Source organism: Alligator sinensis, unplaced genomic scaffold (genome assembly GCF_000455745.1).
Source record: "Alligator sinensis unplaced genomic scaffold, ASM45574v1 scaffold1329_1, whole genome shotgun sequence".
NCBI classification, from domain to species: Eukaryota; Metazoa; Chordata; order Crocodylia; family Alligatoridae; genus Alligator; species Alligator sinensis.
The window spans coordinates 830,587-843,416 of record NW_005842460.1 but is presented as its reverse complement, the minus strand read 5'-3'; the positions used below and the strand labels follow the sequence as shown (position 1 = coordinate 843,416).

The 12,830-nt window shown below is 45.8% G+C and overlaps 1 protein-coding gene across 1 annotated transcript in view; it reads right to left on the bottom strand.

Annotated features, from left to right (window-relative positions):
* Nucleotides 1-12,830, bottom strand: part of DIP2B (disco interacting protein 2 homolog B) — a 104,323-nt gene that overhangs the window by 9,350 nt on the left and 82,143 nt on the right. Inside the window, exons 26-37 of the mRNA XM_025212435.1 lie at nt 12,224-12,370; nt 10,885-11,006; nt 10,192-10,303; nt 8,976-9,085; nt 7,695-7,825; nt 6,961-7,129; nt 5,711-5,881; nt 4,762-4,823; nt 4,559-4,616; nt 3,792-3,866; nt 2,804-2,981; nt 725-848 (exon numbers count right to left, since the gene is read on the bottom strand). Of these exons, the coding sequence (XP_025068220.1) occupies nt 725-848; nt 2,804-2,981; nt 3,792-3,866; nt 4,559-4,616; nt 4,762-4,823; nt 5,711-5,881; nt 6,961-7,129; nt 7,695-7,825; nt 8,976-9,085; nt 10,192-10,303; nt 10,885-11,006; nt 12,224-12,370 (1,459 nt within the window). The remainder of the gene's footprint in view (nt 1-724; nt 849-2,803; nt 2,982-3,791; nt 3,867-4,558; nt 4,617-4,761; nt 4,824-5,710; nt 5,882-6,960; nt 7,130-7,694; nt 7,826-8,975; nt 9,086-10,191; nt 10,304-10,884; nt 11,007-12,223; nt 12,371-12,830) is intronic.

Below are 12,830 nucleotides of genomic sequence, written 5' to 3'. Positions count from 1 at the left end.
GGGGGGGGAAGGTATGTTGATCGCATAAGAGCGAATTTACCTCACATATAACGAATTATGGGTCTAAATATGCTCATCGCATAAGAGCAAATTTGCATATAAAGAACCAGCATAAATTGAGGGAACCTGTAAAACAGTTTTGACTTCACACAAGAATCCTAGCTAGTCCTTTCTACAACGGTTCTCATCTTTCTCTCTACACGTTCTAGACGATTCCATTGTTTGCGCATCTTAAAGTTCAAGAACAGTTTTGTTTTGGGGATTCTGAGCTATTATTTTGGATAAGAATTTCTAGATCCCCTTCCAATCGTTTAGCCGTCCATCCCAGGATAGAGGAGCCCCTCAAATAAGTGAGAAGAACAAAGACCAGGGCAAATCCTAAACACTAGTAACCAGGAAGTCTGACGTGCAGGCTAAATGTTTCTTTCACTTACAGGTGTAAGAACAGAGAACTGTTCTTTATGCGCCAAGACAGAGAATGAAGTTTATATTCTGTCATCTTTTGTTAAGGCTCGTCACAAACGAAGCCTCAGCTGAGTATTACCCCTAGTATGCAAATGGAAAAACTGAGGCACAGAGTGGTTATGTGACTTGCCAGTGGCCACAAAGTATATCTGGGAACAGAGCTCATCTGACTTATCCTTGTGTTTTTCGTGCTACCTCATGCGATCTCTAAACTCCCAGCTAACTGGGGATACGTGCATTCCTTTGTATTCTAGTTTACCATTCAGCAATGCTCCTGTGTGTTCGCGAAACTGAGGTCTCTATATCAATTGGATGATAACGCAGTCCTCTCAGCTCCAAAGTTTCATCCAGAGCTCCTACAACATACAGTGCATCATGGCGCTCTGAGGGAAGAAACAAAAACTTAGACACAAACATAATTTAAAATAGGGGAACAGAGAAAATAAGTACTGACATAGGCAAACATGCGCAGGCCAGTCCTTTTATACCCAGACACCTGGGTTATGAATGTTTATACCCTAGTCCCTCCTGGACATTTATTTAAATCCTGGGCACTAATGGCAATATTTTCTCTAGGGGACAAGGCACTGGACAATGGATATTACAGGCTATCCCCAGCAAAGTACCTGACTGCACTACACTTTATACCAATCAGTACCACCTCATTTGTGTCCACACAATTATTCATACTTGCTTTTACTTGAAGCATTTAAACAGGACAGATATTTAGACATAATAGAGCTCATCATCCTCTCAAAACACAGAAAATGCTGTTTTCACTTGTCTTGCTATGATCAATGTGCTGGTAAGTGACTTTATTCTGGGATACTATATATAGAGATTTATTACTGTCTTTAGATATGAAAAAGCAACATTTAAGAACATAAATATTCAATTCTTCAGGACAGATTTAAAATTTATAGCACTTTGAACAACTCTAAAGTGCAGCAAAAATTGAGCAGACAGATGACAGTGGTACAGTGCAACATATCTGTTTGAACTCCCATCAGAAATTACTCTTGATGAAACAAGGATAACCAAAATGTGTTACAGTGACACTTTAGCTGGGAGGCAGTTTTCTTTGTATGCAGCTGATATACTGCAAATGAAAAATGTTTCCAAATGGCAGAATTTGAAATGCTTTATATATTTTTCTGTCCATACCTCACTGCTTTAATATCTATCAACTATAGTCCAAATACCACAAAGCTCTAAAACCCTATATGGAACCCAGGTTTCAGGTCATATATTCCTACAGGCATGTGTAAAAGTAGTAGCAGCACTGTTATAACCACTGCAAGCATAGCACACTCCTAAACTCATACCGTTTGCTTTACAGTTACAATCAGATTCAAATACAGACAGGAATAACAGGTCTTATATAGGAGTTTAATAATAACTGTAGGTGAGGGTCTAATACCAACTTTCAAATGGATAAGATATTAATAAACTGTGGCCTTAGTGTTCCCTATGGGAGCCAATCAGGTTGCAGGATTACAACAGCTTTGGTAAAGCTCAGGTCTGCATTAGAAACTCCTGTTGGTATAACAGCAGTAGTTATGGCTGACACAGGGCTTTAACGTACACATGGCTGCATTAGCAGTTATATTTTGCCAGCATAATTATTTTATCCACGGCACTTGTGTAAACTGCACTGGCCACAAAATGCTTTGCCAACATAAGCTGGGTTTCCATTTGAAGAGTCTGCTTAGAGCCATGCTGGAAAACCCCTTTTGCTATCTGTCTTCTGGACAACATGAATTATTCTAGAGTAAAATTACAAGGATAAAAACAGCCTGAAATAAAGGGCTAGCAAAACATTCCAAATGTCCCACTCAGACACGAGCTGAATTCAAAAATCACACGTTCTTAGCCAGAGCAGTGCCAGGAAGCAGCTTGCCTTTCTCCATCCCAGAAACATGCTGCCTGGAATTACCTGTGGTTTGAAATCGCAGGCTAGATGCGTTTCATTCCCAGGAGCTGGTGGGTGGAGAGTTTGCTACATGCCTCTACTATGGCCCCTGTTCTCTGACCAGAAGCAGTTAACAGACCTCAGTTCCTCCATTTGGCCAGAGACAAGTCAGAAACAGAACACAAGGGGTAGAGGAATAAAGCACACGTTCATTTGAGGAACTGTTTTGTTCCAGCCAGGAGGAGACTACAGAGTGCCAGATGGCTATAGCTGGGGCTTGGAAAGCTGGTATTAGAGAAGGAAGAACTGATTACTCCTTTGGAGAATACACCATGGAGACCTGAGGCAGTCACACATTATCACCAGAAACAGTGGCAGATTCTCCATCTTTGCTTAAATGGTAAAAAAGATTTATTTTTGTCAAACCTCCACTGGCAGCTGTGAGCTCCGTCCGGCGAACAAAGCCAAGGTATCCAGTTCGAGCCCAAAGTGTCTGAGCAGCATCACCAAAGCTCAAGCGAGTGTTGAAATGATCAGCTGGGAGGGTTTCGTTATCGTAGATGGTGTAGTAGCCACTGGCTGTATGCGGACTATTCACCCAAATCTAAAGGAAATAATACAATACTGAAACCTGTGCCCGGTGGAAGTAGGGCACTCTTTGAATAAGAGGATTAAAAGCACCGTGTTTCCCAAGGAAATCATTGAGGGATTGAACTGTAATAAGAAGTTCTCTTTGCAACTAAGATTTCCTTGGTTCAGGATTCCAGAAGTGCCACCCAAGGGCCAAATCTATCTTGCAGTCTCAAAATGCCCCTGGCAGCTGCCTGTCCCCTGTACCTGCACGAGTAAGTGGATGAACTGGCTGCAAGGCCTTACTGCCTGCAACCCCAACAGTTCCTATCAGAGCAAGTTTAACTATGATGAAATATACTTAAGTGTAATCAAAGCAATCAGAATAATTGCAAACTAGACTGAGGGTTTGGAAACCCAGCCTGAGAAAATGGTCCCCAAAGCAAAGTGACATCTGCTACAGTGAGCCTTTCAGTTCTAAAACGATTTCTCTTTCTCTAGGTTTGACATGAAAAGCATCACTCAGAAAAATGCTCTGAGCACTTCAACAACTGAGGGTCTTCAAGAGGAGGTTAGATGGGCATCTGGCTGGGGTCATCTGAACCCAGCCCTCTTTCCTACCTATGCAGGGGGTCGGACTCAATGATCTACTGAGGTCCCTTTCAGCCCTAACATCTATGAACTGCACAGCAGCATTAATAATAAAGCCTGATCAGGTTCATTCTGTTGGCCAGCAGCTTAACAAATCAAGTAACAGAGCAAATAAAGCTACAGAGATAGAGATAAAACAGCTCAGCCAGTGAGCAGCAGACAAACTGTCAATAACAATTAAATCAGCACTTACCTCTCCAAGATGAGAATCTCCAACAGGCCCTTTGGTCTCAGGATTGACTATGACCACTTTGACTCCAGGTAAAATCTAAGGAACAACAAAGGAATGTGGGTATTTCTGCACGGACCAGCTGCATGCAAGTATGCAAAATACAAAAGTTCCTCATTCACCTCTGACTTTTATGGCATAGCTTTCACCTATAGAAGTTACACATGCCTCCACGTTCGTGTGTGTACTTGTGCACATGTATCTATACAGCATGTATAAAAACCCTGACATACAGATTCATATATTAGCAAGAATATGTTAATGACGCAAGCTGAGATGGACAAGGCATTCTAGCACCATCAGTTCTGGCCATCATAGAATTTGAGAGTTTAAATAATGAACTCTGTCCAGAACACTTGGAAATATTTTGCTTTGCTTAAATGAACTAACAGGGACAGCTATGGTCCATCCCCAATGCATGGCAGCCTCCAGAAAAGAGAACACTGAACCCCCCACAAAAAAAGTTTTAGTACACTGCACCATGGAAACAACTAGTTCCAGGTCCAGCAGAGCATACTGTTACAAGTCAGAAAAAAATTCATCATAAATGGGTACTACTGCACTGGAAAGTTAGTGGAAGGCTCGCCACTCCCATGCCATAGCATATGATGAATACAGCTGCCTTTCTGAACGGCAAGTGCACATGTAAAACATTCTGAAGGAGATATGCATGCAGCCATATGGTCAGATATTCTACATGCCAAGCTATTAGGAAATCCATGCAAAATTACCTTCCCGGACTCTGAAAGCAGCAAGCTTTGTGGAGCTCCCCTCTCTACTAATCGCACTCTGAAGAAAAAAAAAAAAAAAAAAAAAAATCAAGAAAAGCAAAAACCTACAAACTCATCTAGCAAGAGGAATCTGTTCCAATACAGTACTATCCAGTACATTATATAGTGGATTATTAATTGAATGCAATGTAAACATACTGTACCTGTCATGCCTTAATGATTTCAGGTCTACATACACTGTGGTGGGGTCAGGCCCAGAGGTTCCCTAAAGGGTTAACATTGAAAAAAGTTTTTATATTTCTAATCAGAATGATACAGTAATTAATGTAAAGTATCAAAAATTCAGAAAAGAGCAAACAGCAGCACAATTTACAGCACAAAGAGGACACAAAGCACTATTTCTGCGACACCTGCTCCAACCAAGAGGCATTAGGGGAGGGGAACCAGTCCTTGAACAGCTGTTTGGTTAGCAGAACTAGGGCATGTGAGGCCCCCCTGATTCTCACCTACAGCTGAGCCTCCCTATCTCTTGCTCAACTGGGAGCTGTTCTAATAAATTTACCTTATGAAAACAAGACACTTAGAAGATTATCTTCAGCCTGTTCCTAGTCTCACTTCCAAGCTAAGGAGTGTGGGGCTCAAGGACACAGCCACAGGGCAGGCACAGTCAGTGTCTGCATAAGTCCCATGCTGACACTGGGGGAGCACTTATGCAGGCAGGCGAGCAGCACCTGGCTGCAATGATCACTCCTACCTGCAAAGCTGCAATGCTGAGAAGTGTGAAAACCGGGCCAGAATGGATGTCACCTCGGAACAATCTGCTCCTTGAGAATGTCTGCCTCAGTGACCAGCCTCCCGCTGGCTGCCACCAGAGAAGCAGACTTACACAGAAATATGAACCCCGGGAAGTATTTCAGCTGTCTCTTATTTCTGCAATGTGATCTGATGGCCAAGAACATGAAGGAGCTGCAGAATACTATGCCCAGCTGTTCTCTACACACTGGCTAGTCCTCCAAAGAGCAGAATTTTGAGTTAAACTAATAATCAGACAGTGTCTGGTAGCCATGAAGTTTAAAAACTCAGAATGCAATGGGGCCTGGAAACCTGCTGCTATTCACAATGCTTGTTCTCCCAGAAAGCACCCTAGCATACCTGTAAACAGATGGCTACATTGACTCTCGACCCAAAGGTGGTGCTGACAGCACGTGAAGACAGGCCAATGTCTTTGAAGAGCTTGGAGAAGGACTGGGTCAGACAGACTCGTGGCCGCTCCTCTGCAACCACCACACAGGTCCGGACACAGGACAGATGAATTCCTCTTGCCTGAAGACAGAGGCATGCAAGTAACAGACTGCTGCTCTGCTTCTGACAATGCAGCCAGACACATTGTTCTAGAAGACTGTCTACCCTCCTGCTTCACGTTCAGAAGAATGGACGCTTCTATTCCAGCTGCCAGGGACACCCCATGTGCACATTTAGTTTCCCTACTTGCTTCCCTTTGTAAGCTATGACATGCAAGTTTTAAGAAGTTCCAAAATAACGACTAGAACTATGACACTGTCAACACAGCTTGCTATTATAAGGAGCACAGTGCCCTTCACTTCTTTATGCTATATCATGGAAAATGAAGTGGAAGAAACTGAAGCTAGCAAGGGAAAGTGGACTTGCTGAAGATCACAGTTACACCAAAATTTGGACCAGAACTTGCAATGATCTGTTCTGAGCACTAGACATTCTGATCCTATAATTAAGGGTGAAGTATCATGTATTTCAGATCTGAGCAATAGCTTGTATGACAATGCAAGGAAACCTTCAAAATTCTGTATCACCAACACAGCAACGCTGAGCTCTCAATGTGTACTCACAGCACAAAGCCCATTTTAGGGAAAATAGATACAAAAGTTCCCTGAACCTTTTGCTTTTTATCTTTTATGCAATCCAATGGGGATATGTGATATCTTTTATTATACCAACTTAACAAGTTGGAAAAAATGTTCTTTGCAAGCTTTCAGGTACAAACACCCTTCTTCAGGGAGAGGGACAGTTTGCAGTTGTGTGTGCTCTCCTGGATGGGTTAGAAGCCAATATTACAAAAATTAATAAAGGATATCACATTTACCCAAAGAACTATGTCTGCCATGTCCTTAGACCAACACAGCTACAACCAAAGCCTCCAATAGGGATGGTGCTTCTGCTTTAAAGGCGGGCCAGAAAGTCTGATCCACAGCCCTGGTGCATAATAAGATCACGTAACAGAGCATCTGTGCCACATGTGGCTGATACCCTCCTGGGGTTTTTGCTATCAAAACCTATACGTGTAATGGTCACATCTCCTTTGCCTTTAGCAGGAGAGTGAGCATCAACTTTCAGAATAAGTGTAAGACCCAGAGAAAGCCTCTTACCTTTAACATTTCGACCTGATTCCCAAGTCCCTTTGTGCACAACTCCATGACTGAATAGGAACAGAAAGTGTCCCTGATTTTGTACTGACTGACAGTGGAGAGCCAGAGGAACAGATTGGATTCCAACTCCATAGGAGGAATTAAGATGGTCTGGTGACCAGAGTACACACTGCCAAGAGACCAGAAAAATTAAGGTTTTAGTCTAGGAAGTCTTAGCCTTAAAAGAATTGTTACAGTATTTTGTGTGTTAGCAACATCATGCATCTGCAACACCAAAATCAGGTCCTGAGATTCTGTCTGAGACCAGCAGATGATGGCTTTGCTGCCCATCTCCTGCAGCAACACTGTATTACTAATATTGCCTCTACACCAATCCAGCTACAATCTGGATATCAAACCAGACAAGCAGTGCACACACTCCCACAGTCAAGGTGAAGGAGGCCATGCTCCGCAATATGCTCCCAGAAATAGGTTCTGTTGGAATATCGTATAAAATAAACATGGGAGATCAGACAGCTACGCGTGACAGAGAAGCAGGCTAGAGTGAACCTTGCAACCCAGCAGGCAAGGGGGACTGCTGTCCAGAGCTCATATTCAGCTGGTGTAATCCAAAACCATTCAGCTCCCAGTCAACCCAGCTGTGTTGCCCTGCACCAGCTGAGGGGAGGGCCCTCCACTTCCTGTTTTAAGACCAGGCAGTAATCTTAGCCTCGTGTCTCTACTCCAAGACATACCTGCAAAGGCACCAGAGCACAAAGCCGAGCCCACAGTATGGATCCAGGCAAATGGCAATCTGCCGAGAGGAGTAGAGCTCACACTGGAGCTTTATTGCCCTGCAAAGGGCACTCACTGCCGAGTGGGACATCTGTAACAGAAGACGGGGAGGAAGGGCAGGGTGTTGAAATCCAAGGCCGTCAGAGCAGGACTCCCCCAGTACAGATGCTATGTAAAGTTAGATTTAAGCTTGATTTCCTAACAGTGCCACTCTTCAAAATTAAACTACTGCCAGCCTTATCTTGCATGGCAAACAGAGCGCTGTGAAAGTCCCCCTCCTCAGCTCAGTTCTGTATCAAAAAGATGTCATGAAAGTGTCTGCTGTAAAAGGAGAGGCATTGTCCTAGGCAGTTTTCATAAAAGGTTGTTTCTTAATCTACGCATCCCACAGCAGCTAACTGTACTCAGCAGCCCCTAGCAGAGCCTCGGGCCTTGACTTCTGCTTCTGTTTCCTCCTCTCTGAACCTGAACGCATGATGCGTTTACACTGGTGTAGATGTATCTGTGTTTTGTACACTGATGTAAACAACACCAGGCTCCAGAACGGACAGACAAGCAGCTCTCCTGGGCTAGCTGCATGCGGGATGCTGCTAGTGGAGTAGCACTCTACCAGGTGATGGGAGAACAATGTAGCCTGTTTGCCACGAGCAAACAGCCACCTTGGGTGAAGCTGCAAGCACACAACACCTACACTTGTTTAACGCACACCCGTATAGTTTTACCTGTGATTTTTCTTAGGGTACTATGATTCAAATAAGAATTTACATCAGATTCAAATAAGTTACACCAAGATAGTGCCGAGTACCATTTGTCTGCTACTGTTTTACACTGATGTGAAGACTCGTTCCACTGGTGTAAATACAGTGTGCATCTAAGCTCTCTGCAGTCAATCCCCAGCGCTATTCGCCTCAGTGCAGTACAGCGAGTGTGATTACAATGGCTCGTTAGTAAGCACTGCACAGTATTCCCAGTAGCATTCCCTGTTGTCCACAAATGGGTTCTCTACCAACCCAGACAACAGGAATCCTTGAAAACACTTCTGAGCCCAGTTTTCCTTTAAGGCAGCACAAGATAGAGCTGCTTCATGAGCACATACTTTATTCACCCCAATTTGTCCGGGGGGAGGGGGGGGGAGTATGGCAAACTTTCAAATTAAATCTGAAAAAAACAACCATCCCAGTTCTTCCCTCTTATCCTGCAGAGTCAGAAAAAGAAAAGGCTCCGGCATGGTGTTACTATACCTTCACCCCTGTGAGCATGCCTGTTGTGGACACGCTAAAATCCAGGTATGCCAGCATTTCTGGTGTGGGTGGTTTATAGATCTGAGGTAGCCGCTTCCTGGGCAAGTCATCTGTGTGAGTAAGAAACAAAGATGGAGCTTAGGCCTGGGTTGAATTGGGATTCTTGGGGATGCTGGAACTTCCAAAGGGGGTGAGGAGCAGAACAGGAGTGAGCCATCCTGGTGGCTGGCTATGGGACAGGAGAGACTGTCACTGTGCCAAAGCTTTCTCGTAACGAAAACTGTTCTCAGGCACAAAGGTGAGAATTTCCTTTTATGTGAGTCAGTGTGCCTGGCCTGAGACTCAGCAGGGAGAGATGTGACAGGTGTGTGAAGCACTTAATCAAACACTTGAACATAACTGAGACTTTACAATTCTGCTGGGTCATTTCATCCCTGTCCTCTCTGCAGAGCACGCCAGATGGGGGGCCAGGCAGGACTGACTGTGACATGGAAGCATAGTCTGAGGCCACTGACATCAAACACATTTAATTTTACCCAAGTGCTATGTTCCACATGAAGCTCAGCAGCTGCAGAACAAGGGATTAGAACTCAAAGTGCCAGACTTGGCTCAGGTTACAGAAAAAAAATCATCCCAGCCTTGTATTTACTGTTCTTCGCTCAAATTCAGAAACATTCAGTAATTACAGGCCAAAGAGGCTACAAAGAACAACTTCCTTTTCCTGTCTTTCCTTCCTGACAACAAAAGGCAGAGCTGCATGAGCACAAGGCACATGAGCGCATACTTTGTAGCTGTAGTTCTCCCCAGTATCTGATTTAGCAGATTTTTCCCTTCTAATTGGTCAGTGGTTTTGAAAAGCTCTCTCTGTTTGGAAGGAACAAGTAGTTACAGGGCTCTTAGCACTGAACTGCTTCTAGGCCTTCTTGTTTCCCTTTCACTACCCCATGCCAGCGTGGGTCACGTAAAAAATGCCACACTTCTCCAAACGGAGCCCCTGCGTACGCTACTTTTTGTGGATACAAAGATCACAGATTGTGCAGTCAAACTATGGTCTTTCTCTAGGATATTCTCTCTCAATATTCAAATGCTTCCCCACCTCCCCAAACAGTTACCATGTAGCATCTGAGCTGGCAGTGTCCCCCTGAGTCACCGAAACTCCCTTTACAGGGCTTTGAAACTCTTTGATCCAAGAGATGTGGCACAGAGAAGCTGTCACCTGTGTCAATGATGGTTGGCCAGGTTTTCACATCCACAGCAGCAGCTGCCTCTCTGGACTTCAGCAGTCTCATTAATGTTTGAGTCGTGAGAATGCAGGCAGCTTTGCTGACCTACAGAAAGAGATAAATATTTGCTGAAGGTGTAACAAGCATGGCTTTCAATCTCCATAACTGAAGGTCCTAGTGATGTTCAGCTGATGCCTTTTCACAGCCAGTCCCCCTCTGGTCTCTCACTACCTTTCTTGGCTTCCCCCACACAACACTGCTGAGTCAAGACCCCCCAGACTTGGACTACAATACACATGACCTTGGTAAGACTTCCAGACCGTCTGGGAAGCATGTTATGCATGGCTGCATTTTGCCCAGAGCTTTTCTTCCACAGCCACGTGAGAATACAGAATCAACCTCAGCTAGCTGCTGTCACTACAAGGGAACATCATGGAGGTGGCACCTGCCTGCCTCCCATTCAGGTGTAGTGCTGACAGGAGTCAACGGGCAGTAACATGAGGCAAGTCATGATGTTACTCCCTCTCGCTACTGCATGTTCTGCCTGCATCACCCCGTAAGAGGGAGAGGCAGGACTGTCTAATACACGCAGCCAAGGACAGCAGCACTGGATCTTTAAACAGCCAGGAGGGCTTATTCTCTTGCTGCCCTGTGCTGGACCCTGGGCTCCAATCTCCAGTACTCACTTCTACGATCATTCGCACAGTGGGCAGAGTGGCAGCGAGGTTCTGAGCATGAGGTGGTCGAACGGTCACAGGAACACACCCAGTGTACAAACAGCCATAGAAGGCAGCAATCAGCTCAATGCCTGCAAGGACACAAGTGCTGGTGGATGCTGCTGTGACACTAACCTCTCCCCCAGAATTGCAGTTACAGTTCTTAACGGTGTGTGCTGCACACACCTCCCAACCCTGTCTGCAGCCCCAGAGTCCACAAACACAGTTGTGAACAGTACAGAGAAGGTGAGGAGGGACCAAGAAAGAAAGAAACAATGCCCACAGAGAAGAACCAGGGCCATGGCATCTGGCCTGCAGGACAGCCCATGGGTTGGGAATTTTGGTGGTGGAGGAGCAGTGGAAATACTGTCACCTCCCGCTGCTAAATTTCCAAGCAACCTGCACAGCTGGTTCAGAGCCAGGCTGCACCCCCCCTCTCTCCCTGTACAGCCAATATGGGGCCAGACCATGCTCCCACCCCCCAGTGCAGCTGGTTAAGGGCTGAGCCACTTCCCCTCCTTCCCTTCCTGCCACTGGGCTGGTTTGGAGCCACCCCTACTCTCCTCCCCACATGCCTGGACTGGAGCTGAGCTGCCCCCCACCCTCTCTGGGCATCGGATTGGGACCGTCAGCCAGATCAGGAATTGCCCATCCAGCCTGCTGGGGGAAAAGGTTGGGCACCACTGGAATAAAGAATCAAGTGGAATTGGGCACTGCATGGAACAATGTCCACTGAGTCAAACAGGCAGAGGCAGAAGCCAGCCCACAAAGAGCTCCCAGCAGTGTGAAGAGAAACAGTCAGGTCAAGGGGACAGCCCCTTTCATCTGTGTGGAACACGTGCTCCTCAGTAACAGGCAGCTGTGAATTACCAGCCACAAGGGGCAAACAAACAGTATTCTGTGCCCTCGACCACAGAGTAGCCACTGAGAACAGGGTCCCCAGGGGAGCTCCCACTTCCTGTTCAGTCACAAAGGTGGTGGCAGCAAGCACAGTCCAGCCAGCCATCCTGCCAGCTTCCGTGACAGTACTCAGGGATGCAGTACAGCCACCAGTGGGTGCACAGCACCCAGAGGGGTGGTATCTCAGTACTTGGCAACACCTAGGCAGGGAGTCAGGACCTGGAGGTTCCTCGGTGAAAGGACAACCCTCAAGTTGACTGGATCCAGTTGTCACAAGCATATTTTCAAACAACACGTGGAGAGAGCCCCGAGAACGGTGGTGCCCACACACAGCTTGGCATTTAAGGTTTTGTCCTGGCTAAACTGCATTTCCACGTGGGGATTCTGGCCAGTTCTAGAGCATCCTTACCAGGAGGATAGAGCAGCACCACGTTGTCTCCTGCATTGAGATGTCCCTTGTCGCACAGCAGTGATGCAATTCTCTCTGCTCGTTTGTGCAGTTGGACACAGGTGGCTGTGCACACTATGGTTCCCTTGACAGGCAAGAGAGGAACATGCTGAACAAGAGCTAGTGCGGTGTAGAGTGGCAGCAGAAAGACAGCACAGAAGTTGTCATAAAATCAACCTTTACCATTAGCCACTGTGAACAGGCTGCAGACACCTGGTGGTCCATTATCTACTGCCTTGCACTAGGCCTGCTCCTTGGAAATGCCAACTTCCAGGAAGCCTATTGAGCAAGTTCTTACTGCAGAAGCCATGCTACACAGCTGACTGACAAAGCACACTCCAAGGGCACACATCACAGTGGCATGTGGGCTGCCGACTGCAGACAACGATTAAATGTTACGTTCGTCTTGTGAACACAATGAAAATTCCCACATCTTGTCCTTTTCACCATTGATAAAGCAACCAGAGAGGGACAATGAACATGAACCCCACTGCCTGAAGCCCTCACATCTGCCGTTAAATACAGTCACCGCCCAGCCAGCCTGTGGGCTAGACAGAAAACTCCCTGA